The following is a 14,357-nucleotide window of genomic DNA, read 5'->3' as shown; positions in this document are numbered from 1 at the left end:
TTTCAGCACTCCACGGGCACGAACCCGCCGTGTAATTACAAAATCCCCACTGAATCGCGCAACACCACACCCCTGGTTGTTCCCGGACTAAAGTCCCTACAGGCTTTTGGAAGAGAGATTCGGACACCTTTCAAGTTATCATGTATTTTAAGTTCATATTTGTTGGTCGATAGATCGAATTGTTGACGTATTTTTTCGACAATTTCTGTCTATTTGTGTCGGACTTACAGTCAAAGGAAACGCTACATCCGTAAGTGGTTCTATTTTTTCAGTTGAAATGTAACTGCTTCATAAGATACCCTTTAAGATATTTCATTTCTGCAGACATGGTTACGATGGGCGAACCTCTCACTTTAGCAAACGGTAAACTTCATTACAGTAATAGATTTATAAACTTAGTAGTGCAAAATTAGTAAAATTTTTAATTCGTTCAGCGACAAGTAAACTTACTGACAATTAATAATCTTATGTATTCGCTTGCAGATGTTAAGAGGTCCATCGAGTTGCTAGACAAATTACAGAAAGGTAATAAATTAGATGTATCTTAACTACAACATATTTAATCCTTAACTACAGAGTACTCTCCTCAGAGATGAGTCCAAATTTTTATTTCACTATCACAACCTATTGGAAAATGTTGGAGGGTCTAGCGTTTGTGTACCTTCAATTGATAGTGAGTGGTACACTATTTGATAATTATTTAGAAGTTTTCCATCCTCACCAATTTCAATGAGTTTTGGATACATTATCAAGATCAAGATTCTGAACAACTTTTTCCTATACATGTTACCGCCGCATGACCTTCTTTTCGAGATATTTGCGAAAAACATCTGTTGATTTTCACTATCCAACTTGTCCCGGGTATTAGTATTGGTTGCGGCTAGATTAGTGCAGAGGGCGGGTAAAGCATGATAGCGAACTGTCTGTTTACATATTTCGGGAGTCGGAACGAGCGAATTGACAGATACATGGGCAGATAAGGGGCTCGGGCCTCACTCAGGGCCGGCCTCAGGGCTCAGGGCATGTGGCCTGAGACTCAATTTCTACTGATATTCCTACAATAGTATACTGCTGGGTGCCGGGGCATCAAAGACTGCCGCTGCTTGAATGTTTAATTTACGACCTCGCATATCTTTGCGGGTTTTATACTCGAATATTTGGGAACTCGAACAGTCCTACTCTGAGTATGCATGCGCTCACAACATTATAATCATTGTTTTTATAAAATATTATAAAAAACCTTAAGAAACAAATATATATATATCATTAAATAAAATAGTTTTATTAGATTTATTTTTGTAACAGTGATTTAATAAATAAAATTAAGACGTCTGTGATTAAGGGTTAAAAGAGCGTAACTAGTGTACTAATTGATATTACAAGAATTTTATTATATTTTCTATGTATGACTATATAGTGATCAATTCTACGTAACATTCTTGCTTTGATTCATTTTCTTATACAGCTAATGTATGTGACAAGTTTCATTTAATATCAAACTGTTGCATTTGAATGTGTTCACATTAACCAGATATGTTTTTGTTGTAGGAGGTGAAGTACCTGCGACTAAATTAGCTGCCTTACAAAAAGTATTACAAAGTGATTTCCTCAGTGCTGTTCGTGAGGTGTATGAACATGTTTATGAGACTGTAGACATTCAGGTACTGTTATTGTGTATGTGCAGCATGGCTCGTTTGGTACAGTACTAGTGTTAATAATTTCAGGGCTCTCAAGATGTTCGTGCATCAGCCACAGCTAAAGCTACAGTTGCTGCTTTTGCAGCGAGCGAAGGTCATGCGCATCCACGAGTGGTTGAATTACCCAAGACAGAGGAGGGTCTTGGCTTCAATGTAATGGGAGGCAAGGAGCAAAATTCGCCAATTTACATTTCGCGAATTATTCCTGGAGGTGTTGCTGATCGGCACGGCGGCCTCAAACGAGGCGATCAACTTCTCTCAGTCAATGGAGTGGTTCGTCTAACATTTGCAAACAAATTTTCTTAATTTACTTCGTTACATTGAATGTACACGTTATGATTTTAGTGTGTCGAAGGAGAAAATCATGAGAAAGCGGTAGAACTACTAAAACAGGCACAAAACTCTGTGAAGCTAGTTGTGCGATACACTCCACGTGTTTTAGAGGAAATGGAACTGCGATTTGACAAGCAAAGAGCAGCACGTAGGCGCCAGCACATGCAATAAGAATAAAAATCCTGTTAAATCAAGCAACTACGTGCATATTAGTATCATTTTACTTTCTCCATGATTGTACACTATAAACACCTCCATCTATTCTAAATAACGTAATTTATGACTTAAGTTTAGCGAAATTCTACTGCTATTGTAACTATTGCTGTCTTTTATGTTTTAAAAAAATCTTGCGTATAAATATTACATAGCTTTATGGTTACTTTCCTTCTAAAGGCCGAAGCGCGGCAACCGAAGCAAATTGTTCGTCGCTGCTGTTGTGTTATATGGGCGATGCGTGGTCGCCGCGCTTCGGCCAAATGAGCGTCCGTTTACTATTTACTCATGAAAAATTCAAATCGTTTGATGTCTATATAAATTTACATTTGAAAAAATGTTATACATGTAGAATTTAAAAAGCGGTAAAAAAAAAGAAAAAAGTGATCATGCAACTGCTCTTTGTGCTTTATCTAATAAGAACTAATAAAACTTCGCGAAGTGTCTATTGGGTGTAGTAGCATCGACAATGTATAGGTAGACCTGTTAGTCCAGTAACCATTGAACATTTTGTATGCCTCGTCGCAAAGGGGTTTTTCTATCATTTTTCTAATTAACTTTATGCTGAAAATCAACAGAGAGGCGCTCCGGAGGCAAAGCTCAATTTATGTTGAATTTTTTAATTTATGTCACTGTAAAAAACTATTTTCATTTGAAATCTTATCTGGTAAGAAGATCAATTTTGCATTTCTCCACCAGATTGCGACACTACGGTGGTTACGTGAACGTATTTATCAAGTATGCCAATCTAAGACCTTGTTCACATTAGTCATGTTGCATATTGACGTGAAGTCGCTTAAATTCAAGTAACTTGAAACACATTACCAATGTGAACCTGTTATTTACTTACTTTACTTGAAATATCCTTTCAGGCTTCTTTCAAGTTCCAAGTGAAGTAGAGATTCTTTAAACTTTACCTGCCTTGAAATACAACTTAACTAAGGTGAACGAGACTTAAGGAACAGAATAATCACTTGTAATTGAAAGTGGAGTGGACTTTAACCGTTTTAAAATTTTGCTGGCTCATTACTGAAAAAGAGATTTACATATATAAAAGTTGCCGCCGGTCCTTGAAAACCTTCAGTTTTTTATCTCACCTCGCACAGTTGTGATATTAATTTGAGAAATGAGGGGTCCAGAGGAACTGCGCTTCGACGGCCGGGTAGTAATAGTAACAGGAGCAGGAGCGGGTAATTATTAAGCACTTACTTTGGTTCTTTTTGCACATGCTTTAATATCCTTAATTCCCTTTTCAGGTTTGGGTCGTGCGTATGCATTGCTCTTCGCTTCAAGAGGAGCCAGTGTTGTGGTAAATGATTTAGGCGGAGGAAGACATGGCGATGGAAGTAGCACTAAAACAGCAGATACGGTCGTTGAAGAAATTAGAAGAAATGGTCAGATTATATATATTTAGAATTATTACTTCCATAGAAACATATTGTGTACACATATTTCTTGTCCATATGGATACATTTGCATGTGTGTCGAGATTCATTACATCTGTTTGATTTTTAAATTTAATACAAAATCGTTTTTGAACACATCATTAATACAATATAACATTTGTCGTGATATAGTTATTTATAATTCAGATCACTATGAAAATGACTAATGTATTATCTGATAGTAACTGCTACAAAAGTTCCAAAGTTATCTTCTTATCTTTCATTCTAGAGCTTCAGGTAATAAATTGAGGCTCCATATCAATACTACACAGTACAATATTACACATGTAATTTAGCGCACATCAAAATAGGACACAGAATATAGCTTGCATAAAATTTAGAACACATGCAGTTTAATGCATTTTTTTTTTAGTGCACATCAGCATAGCGCACAGCAAGATTTCACGTACAAGATAGTGCATATACAATTTAGAACCCATCGCGCGATATTTGTAGCCGCGGTCTCACTTTGAGCATCCCTAAACCACATCGGTTCGATACCACGCTTTGCGCGCCCGCTCCCTCGCCGTGATCTAACTCCAGCTATTACTAATACCATTGGCTGTGAAACAGTCGACGGCGATGAGAAGAGCGAGGGCCCTGTTCATCGGCAAGTTTACCGTACTATCTTGTGCGTGAAATCTTGCTGTGCGCTACCCTGATGTGCACTAAAAAAATGTGCGTTAAACTACATGTCTTCTAAATTGTATATGCACTATGTTCTGACACACCAATCAACTTAAAATATGTCATCAACAGTATATCCCTGCGCAGAACGAGTCTACTCTTAGGATGAATTCAGTATACAAGCACTCGTCAATTCGTTGTACATTATACAATTTCTTATTTTCATTACACCAAAAGAAAATACACGTTCATAATAAAGTAGGCTTAATTATTTCATAATTTATATTAGAAAATGTACTTTGAAAGTGACGGTATCATTTTGTAACTGCTTAGGAATAATTTTTCAGGTGGGAAAGCTGTGGCTAATTACGATTCTGTCCTCGATGGCGCGAAAATTGTCAAAACAGCCATTGATGCATTTGGAAGAGTGGATATCGTCGTCAATAATGCCGGAATTTTGCGAGATAAATCTTTTGCTAAAATGGCGGACACTGATTGGGGTATACATAATACTTTACTCCTAGTTGTACTGTTAATTCTGGCTGAAAAAGTTGAGAATATCCAATTTTCACAATTCGTTTCAGATTTGATACAGGGCGTTCATCTAAAAGGCGCATTTAGAACTACACAAGCTGCGTGGCCGTATTTTGCGAAGCAAAATTACGGTCGAGTAATAATGACATCTAGCAACAGTGGTATATATGGAAACTTCGGCCAAGCTAATTACAGTTCAGCCAAAATGGGTCTTGTTGGATTGGCTAATACATTAGCTATCGAAGGCAAGAAGAAAAACATACATACGAATGTAATAATACCGACAGCTGGTTCTCGTTTAACAGAAGATATCCTACCACCAGGTTGAAAAAATATTTTCTATGTACACATTACATAATACATACAACTATAGTTGAATATACTAATTCAATATTCTCCTGCAGACTTTTTCGAGCAGTTAAAGCCTGAATTAATAGCCCCTGTAGTTGTTTGGCTATGTCACGAGAAATGTACAGAGAATGGCTCTATTATCGAGTCTGCATTGGGTTGGGCCGGAAAGTGTAACTACCTAAGATATATCCCATTAAACAAAAGTATAAACTTTTGCGCTTTATTCACTATACTAATGGTTTTTCTAGATCATATGATTCGTGCGTCCGGAACTACTTTGAGGCAAGATTTGTCGAGCGATGTCACTCCTGAAGAAGTTCAAAAAAAATGGTCAGCTGTTACTGATATGTCGTCTGCTAAACATTTTGATTCTGTCGAGGTACATAAACAGTTCTCTACTTTAGAAAAGTTCGTTCCATTAAGATTATTTCTTATTAAATTTATATGTGTTTTAAGGACGTGACAGGGCAATATATGGCTGTAATCGAAGAAATGAAATCCAATAATTCTGTACAAGTAAATAAGATACCATTTCGTAGCATGACATTAGATACTGTTATCTTTAACTGTGTAACAAATGTTTGCTTTTCAGGGTGGCAATGTTTATAAACACACTTATAATTACCGAGATACTATATTGTATGCATTGGGAGGTATGATTCAGTTATTATAATATTTTTACCCTATTTATAACATTACTGCAAATGAAACGTTTGTTACAGTTGGTGCTACAGTCGAAGATCCTTCTGATCTACGTTATCTGTATGAGAATCACGAGAACTTTGCTGTATTGCCCACATTCTATGTTCTATATGGGCCAATGTATTGTATGTCATCTTCGATGTTTGAAGAAAATTTACCTAACTTTCAATTAGACCCAACAAAGGTAATTTATTCTGTCCACTGTTCGTTCGAAAGATGTCTTATGGATTCGTAATTTCAGATCTTGCACGGGGAACAATATATTGAAGTACATAAGACAGTGCCAACAGAAGCTGCAGTAGAATCGCGTTTTAAGCTTCTGGACGTACTTGATAAGGGAAAGGGTGCCGTATTTGTTATACAAAGTACATGAACACCATTTTTTATGAATAACTGTATTGTTTTCTAAGGGAAAGGTGAAATTGCAATTCATTTGACTGGGTCTTTGCAGTGGAAACATACGATACTACCAATGGAGATAAGATAGCTACTGGACAGATCTCAGTGTTCGTAATAGGAGCAGGCGGATTTCAGGGCAAACGAACATCTACGAATCTTGTACCGACCATTGAACCTCCAACAAGAAAACCTGATGCTTCGGTTACTCAAAAAACTAGTTACGATCAGGTATAGCGCGATTAACTTGTAATAATTCTTTTATGCCAAATTCACTAAATCCTGTTCAGTTGCTCATTATTAGACATTTGTTTGCTATTTTATGCAAGATATTTAATTTCCAGATAGTCACAATATTTTGTAATGGTTTTTAATTCTCCACTTGAAATTTCATTCAATGATTTCCAGGCAGCACTGTATAGATTGAGCGGGGACACTAATCCTTTGCACATCGATATGAATATGGCCACGATGAGCGGTCACAAAAGACCGATTCTTCATGGACTATGCTCTCTTGGATTTTCTGTTCGTCATGTTCTTCAAACTTACGCCGATGGTGATCCAAACTTATTCAAAGCTATTAAGGTATATTGCATTATTTATGTCATTGTCCGTCTGAAAAAATCTCCATACGTATAATGTTGCTGTTAAGACGTTCGCTGTACGTTCATCTGGCCATGTAGAATGTATGAGTCATTCGATTGTTTTAAATTGCATGTATGCATGTATTTAATCCACATAAGTATGTCTATCATCTAAATTAGAAGAAATAATGTAAAATAATTTTTAATTTTGAAGTTCGGATTTCAGCACAAACTTTGCAACTTTCATGAGTCGTAAAAGACTGTTACTAATATCGATATAATTCTTGTTCGGACCATAGCGAAATATTTACTTCATATGTTTGGAAAGGCACAAATGAATCTAATAATTTCTGAGATAACTATGCCGCCTATTTGGAACATGTTGATTTAAGAACAATGCGTAAAATATTTTTCGTACCAGGTTTAAGGATAATAAGGTCCGTCCTTATTCACGAAGAGTTTAAAGAATAAGAATGTTGAGAATGGAATATGTATCCGTCTTTTCTACTGATACGAGTCTCGTCTCCTACCTTTCTCAATTTTTTTATCGATGTATGAACATGGTTTTATGTTGTATATTTATATATTTATTTTGTGCCTTTTCTGTCCGTTTTAGCGATCGCAAATTTTTCGCAAGAAGATATCTGTTTCGTTAGGAGCATATGAAACAATTTTTATGAAAATTTTTCTAATTTGTTTCGAATCATGTCACAGAAACTGGGTGAATTAGCCAATAAGACTAATGGTTGAAGTAAATGTATGGGTAACTATTGCGCGGGAACTTGAGTTCATTTTGATGCCGCAGTTTATAAATCTGTCAATTTTACGAATTTCGACACAGTACTTTAAGAGTACGTTTTCAAGACTAATTCCCAAGATCTTTTAAATCCAGAATACTCCCTTATATTATATGTACAAATCAATAACTTTTACTATAAGAGTTTTATGGTAAATATCAGTTATCACTTCTCTTGAGCAAGTGGGAACGATTTCATGTAAATTAATATGCTGCATGAATCGTAGGTTCGTTTCGCTAAACCAGTACTCCCAGGACAGACTTTGCGAACTGATATGTGGCAAAATGGAAACAGGATACATTTCCAGACTTATGTGGTGGAGGATAATACAGCAGTCATAACAGGTGAATTTATGCAAATTGTGAATTATTGAAATTTAAATTCTTGAAATATGGTTTGTCGCAACATTTTTAGCTACAACTAGTGAAATAAACATTTTGAATTCTTTGTGTACAGGTGCTTATGTTGACTTGAAAGACACCAAAGTTAAACAACCAATAGCAAATCTTTCCTCCGGAACTGAAAGTGTCCAATCTGATGCAGTGTTTGCAACGATTGGCGAGTATGTGAAAGCAAATCCTGAAGATGTGAAGAAAGTGAATGCAGTTTTTCTATATCACATTCTGGTGAAAGGAAATTTAGCAAGATCGTGGAGTAAATATAGCTACTTATAATTTATTTTAACTAATTTCTCGTGAATTATGTATCTAAACGTTGGGTACATTAAAGCTCTAGATTTGAAGAGACCTGAACTGTATAGAGGAGAGCCAAAGTCGGGGAAAGCTGACGCAACCTTGACAATTGAGGATTCAGATATGATTCAAATCGTAAGTTTCCTTCGATATTAATACAATCCTTAATAATTGAAACACGTCTGTATTGCTCGTTCACCTGTTTGTAGGCTTTGGGCAAACTGAAGCCACAAATGGCGTTCATGCGAGGAAAGCTAAAGATCACTGGGAACATAATGCTTACTCAAAAGTTGGGTACTATTATGGAATCTGCTAAATCGAAATTGTAATTGTCTACAGTATCTGTTATACAATTAATACATCACAGTTGTTATGTCGATCTGTATATTTGTTATCTGTTGGTCATTAAATACATTTATACTTTTATAATGCTTAACTGCTATGTAGCGGTTCGGGATGAAGTGGGTATGCTATACACATCGATTGATTTCTACAGTGAATTTACCAACAAAGTTAAGCTTTTATACTTCTAGATATGTAAGTGTAAATTTAACTTTAGATAAATTTACATATAATGATTCCTATTGTTATATTCCACAATATTTTTCGTTATTAATAAAAACAATACAAATGAATTATTTTGGACTAGTTTGCTTTATTATCCATGCATTTTTACATTTACAGAACAGCTCAATAGGTATAAAAAAAATGTATTATTATTGGAGCATAAGAATTATGTACATCTATAAATATCTTTTGTACTCTTTCAGTCACACTACTCGCGCAGAATCCCTGTTCCATTAATTCTTTTCTAAATCACTTCTCTGAGAGAAATCAGTGTCTATCTTTTCCTCCAGCCTCTGTTTTATTAAACTTATAAAATCAGAATCAGTATTATTTCCATAATGACCTTTCATTCTAACTGGGTTCTGAGAATGTTTTTTACTCTTCCTCTTTTTATTATTGTTGCTCACTTTAGCTTTAGATAGCTCTACTTCAGAATTCACGGCTTTTTGTGAATCACTGATTTCAATCGAGTCTAAATCATTCTTTATGCTACTTGCAAGCTTCATATCTTCCTTTCCTAGAGGGACATTATTTTCGAAAAACGTATCCAAATTTTCTAATGATTTGATTTCGCATGTACGGCATGCTTTTATAGTTTCATTATTTTCATCAGGTTCTATATGCTTCACAATAAACTCTGTGCTACGAGCTATTGCCACATTCTCATCAGATGTGTCCAAACAGATAGTGTCTTTGTTGGCGATCCTACCGCCATGTAAAAATGTAGACACGTTCTTTCGTCTCCACATTTTAGAAGTTCGTGGAATAAATTGTTTGCATGTTCCCTCGAACAGTAACTCTTTTACATCAATGTCTGTAATTTCTCCGTTCAAAAATTGTAAGTATTTTCTTAAAGCAGTGAAGAAATGCAATTTATCAGTCATTCTAGGAAAGTTTGCGCAACGAGCACTGCTCGAAGGAGTGACCCAAAGTGCAGTCTCTCCAATGCATACCGGTTGCAATCCGAAGTTGAAATTACCCAATTTATTTGCAAACACCTCATAGATGCATTTACCGTTGAAAACAGCAATTTTTGGTTTATAAATCTTTAGCTTTTCCTCAATGATTTTCGAACCCTCTTTGATCTCTGTACGCTTTAGATCAGCAGAGGATCTTGTGGCTCTTGTAACTATATTTGTCAACCCAATCCCATACTGAGGAAGTTTGTAATCTTCCTCATAGTTGAAATATCGCGGCGTTAAACCGGATTCATGCAGTAGCTTGTAAAAATGGTTACCGGGACCTGCGTAATATCTACCACGATGGGCTGCCATTAAACTAGGATTTATTCCAACGAACACTATGTCCAAGTTCATTGCAAGATAATCTGGCAGGGTATATTTCTGGACTTCTTCTTCGGTCAATCCATCGAATCGATCAATTTTCTTTTTCCTTCTATCAACTTTCTCTGTAGGTGTCTTTCTTTTTAATTTACTAAGAGTTAGAGAAGACATTGCTCTGCTGTCAAGCATCAGAAGATATTACAAGAAATATATCATGTTATTTCGGAAAAGGTTCAATATATACATTTCGTCCGCCGTTCCGAACCGTTTCTGGATTCTGTTATTATATTTTCCCGCGGCTATGGATTACGAATTATATGAAGGTTAGACTAGGGGTGCGTTCCACTTGCACCAAAATCGCCAACTGTGTACGTTATTTCCACATGGTTTAGGGTACTGCCAAGCCACAGGTTCCCGTCTAGAACACTTCTATTTCGTTCGGCGAACATTTCTACAATATTTTGTGAACATGGTTTAGGAATTAGGACTAGTTAGAGCATTACGGCGCTGCCACTCCACAGGTTCCAATTTAAAACACTTCTATATCGGCTTCTCATAAGTAATATTTAATCTGAATGAAAATAATAATAGCTTTATTATTTGTGTCTCATAACAATTTTTACAATTTATTATTATTACTAGAAAATAATTTACATTATTCTTCACGACACACATGTTATAATACACTCCTAATCATGATATAAATATATTGTATTTAGCTGCAACAATGGAAAATCATGACATGTAAATAAATATACTCTGTGTGTATATTCTTATAAAAATGTCTTTCCCATTTCTTTTGATTGAAAATAGTATCATATTGATATTTTTATAATTAATAAAAAATAAATGAGTTGCAGCTAATTATTTATTCGCACGCATCAAAACTATGTATAAAATTTGATTAAATTTACAATGCTCACTTTAAAAAAAAGCTTTGTTAAACACTACGTTACATCTGAATTCATTGTAATTTAATTAATAAAAAAAATAGCTAAAAATGTCGTTAGCCTATCAATTATCAGCACTTGAAAGATTTAATGTTAATTCCATTAACACATATCTAATTTATTATTTGTAGCTGGTGCATTAAGTCCACCAATATCACCAGATTCAAGTTGCTTTAGTAGGCGAAATAGAGCTGCAGCTTCTCTGATGCGACTAAAGTCAATACAAAAAGCTTGAACCTCGATAAAAAGTTCTTTCACATTTATGATCTTGTTTCTTATTAAGGATTGTAGAAAAACGCAAACCAAGCGTACCAAACGATTTTGCATATAACGATCCTTTATAGTTTCGCATGTAGAAATACAATTGCTGATATACAAATGAACAAATTCTGTTGGTAGATCAACGGTAGTAGTTAATCTATTGACCACTTCCATTGAATGGAGGGACATCTCCATGTTTACCAAAACGCTGAAATATTCTGTTATTTGGCTTGATTGCATAAGTTTTAACAAGACCTCAATTGCAATCAAAGGATTATTTTCCACCAGATCTGGTAGCTTCCCTGGGGTAAGGCCGATGTGGTATACCAGTTTTGGATCTCTGTCTAATTCATTAACCAGATCCTGCTGCTGTTGTAGCGTCAATACACTTTTAAATGCTTTACCCATTAATCTGCGTGCTTCTGCGCCAGCACAATTGGAAACACACATATTAGTGTCATACTCAATTGTAAACTGAGCAGGCTCCGTGATGTTGAACCACGGTAACTCGTCGACTGAATGGTAAAGAGGTGGCGCTAATCTTAAAAACTCCGGACGATAGCTCTGGCTATGTAATGGACGCTCGTTAGCGATTAAGACATCTGTCATACTCTTCGTTGCATTCTTGTCAATCTCTGTCACTTTGGAATGATCCATATCTGGTAGAATCACTGGATTTCCACATTTAGCGATGGCAGGTAGCTCCGAATGGCGTTCAGTTAATTGTACTTGCAAATTACTTAAATCAATGGGTGGTACTGATGCAAAATACAGCTCATCCACAATCTGTCGTGCGGTTTTCTTTAAAACATCTTTCTGATTGTACCCTAACAAGTTTATCAAGAGATTTCTCTCCCACTGGGACAAAACTGGTATATGTCCTGAGAAGTTGGTCTTTGGTACGCCATTGTTCGTATCTTCCTGCGATTTTAAAACCTGTACGAAAACAGGCGCGAATGGTGTAGAAGCCAGTGGCTCTCCTCTATAAAGGTCGTACAGCAATGCCACCGCTATAATGCGCTGAACATTTTTCGGCAATAAATCTATGTGTTGTAAAAGAAGAACCAACGTCATTCCTACTTTGAATCTATCTTCCTTTGGAAACGACTGATGCATTTGATTGCAAAGACTTTCCAAACTCGTGTCAAGATTCTCCTCTTCAAGGATATCCAATAATTTTGTTAAACCTTTTGGATTAAGCGTCATGTTGTCTAACAAATTAAGCTAGGTTACAGCACCTCGATTATGTTTTCTCCTCGCGGTTATTACATTCATGAATATCACGCTTTAAGTACAATGATCTGCGTTTAAAATCGATTGGTACATGTGACATAGTAATATTCAACGTTTAATACACGAACATGTACTTTTGTTACATTTTGCGATTCATACTTTACAGGTTATGACTAGAATTCGTATAGAATCTCCTACGCCAGCAATCTCTAATCTCGGTTAATCACATTGGATCATTTCGACTACAGTTGACTATAGTGTGGAATGAATAGTATACCAGAACCACATACAAAATTGAAAGGTAGACTTCTACACCGCGTTGATTAAAAGTTTTACTCGCGCCATCTAACATTTCACGAGGACAACTAAACGTTCTATATTTATTTCGGCGCTACTTTCAAACATATTCATACGTACCACATGTATAACACAATTTTATTTTAGTCCTAAAACGGTGTTTAAATTTATAGTAGTTTATGAAATCAGATCAAGCTTTGTCAAACTTTTATATTGTATGATGGACGTTGTAATTGGTAAATATATAGCCACAAATATGTAATATTTTGATTAATACAATCGGTAAGACAAATACCGTATTAATTAACATAAAATGCTTTAATTCGTTACATAAAGTACGTATCATGCATGTATGAATAATGATAATTAACTGTTAGCAACCCACTCATACGTGCCAACTACTAATGGGGGATAGGTTGTAATAAGATTTTCGATTATAATTATAATAAGATTTGTATTCTCTGTGAACTCTTTTCTACGTATTATTATACTATTTATAATTTTTACTCTCTTCATTGAGGTATGAATTATAAAAATAGGTATAGACAATCTGTTTATAAACAACTTCAATTGCGATAACAATATTTACACGATATATAGAATCCTGAGCTGAATTTAACATAATTTAAAATCAGTTGTTCGAAAATAATTATTTTATAAATAAACCTGATTTCTTATAATCGTGATAATTCACTTGCATGCAAAATCCTAATATCGCGCTGTTCATTTAGGATATTCCTGTTATCTATTCTCAATTTGATGCAACCTTTAATATGTTTTAATCACCGTAATCGCGGAAATTAAATTTGTAATACAGAAGAAAGCTTCAATGTAAGTTTTATAGATTGTTAATTATAATTTCACACTTTAGGATTTCCGGTGTCTACAAACTAGATCGAGATCAAATGCATATAAATTAGAAAGAATCACGTAGAAAACGGTACGTTACGATACGCTCGAAGTAATCAGGTTTGCTGGCGCGCATCTAACTTTGATCGTCAATAACTCACGAAATTCGTAATAATGATTTAACAATATATTCAAATTAGCTTCGTTTCCTATTTATAAGATTGCAATACTAATTGTATTTAAAACGATTATTACTGAATATTTCAAGCTTTATTCTTAACTTCTGAAACTATATAGGCACTTAACATGTACTGTTGGAAAAATAATTAAGAATATTTGAATAAGCGAATTTGGAATTAATCATTTGCAACACGTATGACTTTAAGTTATAAATGCGACACAGTAAAATAAAGAAAAGTAACAAAACTGATTCATTTCCGTACCGCCTTTATAAACAGTTATCCATGGAGGGTAACAAATTATTATCGCCCTTTCGAGTACTCTCGCCAACTATTCGATTAATTATTCCTGATGTGACTTCTTAGA

At 35.2% G+C, this 14,357-nt stretch overlaps 4 protein-coding genes across 5 annotated transcripts; 2 read left to right on the top strand and 2 right to left on the bottom strand.

Moving 5' to 3' along the window:
• The first annotated feature begins 105 nt into the window (after positions 1-105).
• Positions 106-2,393, top strand: Veli (L27 and PDZ_signaling domain-containing protein veli). Its single transcript, XM_076812485.1, has 6 exons — positions 106-250; positions 325-363; positions 484-525; positions 1,549-1,661; positions 1,725-1,970; positions 2,043-2,393. Exons 2-6 carry the CDS (start codon positions 327-329, stop codon positions 2,199-2,201), a joined length of 597 nt encoding a protein of 198 aa, XP_076668600.1. The 5' UTR covers positions 106-250; positions 325-326; the 3' UTR covers positions 2,202-2,393.
• Positions 2,394-3,104: 711 nt separating this feature from the next.
• Positions 3,105-9,006, top strand: Mfe2 (peroxisomal multifunctional enzyme type 2). 2 transcript variants are annotated; one of them, XM_076812437.1, is made up of 16 exons: positions 3,105-3,433; positions 3,500-3,637; positions 4,663-4,815; positions 4,900-5,172; positions 5,254-5,370; positions 5,449-5,579; positions 5,657-5,716; positions 5,793-5,853; positions 5,923-6,086; positions 6,144-6,267; positions 6,354-6,529; positions 6,707-6,883; positions 7,906-8,023; positions 8,136-8,333; positions 8,409-8,506; positions 8,581-9,006. In XM_076812437.1, exons 1-16 carry the CDS (start codon positions 3,370-3,372, stop codon positions 8,698-8,700), a joined length of 2,172 nt encoding a protein of 723 aa, XP_076668552.1. In that variant the 5' UTR covers positions 3,105-3,369; the 3' UTR covers positions 8,701-9,006. The 2 variants fall into 2 exon arrangements, with proteins under 2 accessions (XP_076668552.1, XP_076668562.1); XM_076812447.1 differs by lacking the exon at positions 5,657-5,716 and having other exon boundaries at positions 3,107-3,433.
• LOC143369055 (uncharacterized) lies at positions 9,007-10,657 on the bottom strand. The gene has a single exon (XM_076812472.1). The coding sequence runs from the start codon at positions 10,408-10,410 to the stop codon at positions 9,172-9,174; it is 1,239 nt and encodes a 412-aa protein (XP_076668587.1). The 5' UTR covers positions 10,411-10,657; the 3' UTR covers positions 9,007-9,171.
• Positions 10,658-10,797: 140 nt separating this feature from the next.
• Positions 10,798-12,917, bottom strand: Not11 (CCR4-NOT transcription complex subunit 11). The gene has a single exon (XM_076812460.1). The coding sequence runs from the start codon at positions 12,636-12,638 to the stop codon at positions 11,274-11,276; it is 1,365 nt and encodes a 454-aa protein (XP_076668575.1). The 5' UTR covers positions 12,639-12,917; the 3' UTR covers positions 10,798-11,273.
• Positions 12,918-14,357: the final 1,440 nt, after the last annotated feature.

This window comes from Andrena cerasifolii, chromosome 1 (assembly GCF_050908995.1).
Source record: "Andrena cerasifolii isolate SP2316 chromosome 1, iyAndCera1_principal, whole genome shotgun sequence".
Lineage (NCBI taxonomy): Eukaryota > Metazoa > Arthropoda > Insecta > Hymenoptera > Andrenidae > Andrena > Andrena cerasifolii.
The sequence above is the reverse complement of the archived record's forward strand: the minus strand, read 5'-3'. Positions and strand labels throughout refer to the sequence as shown.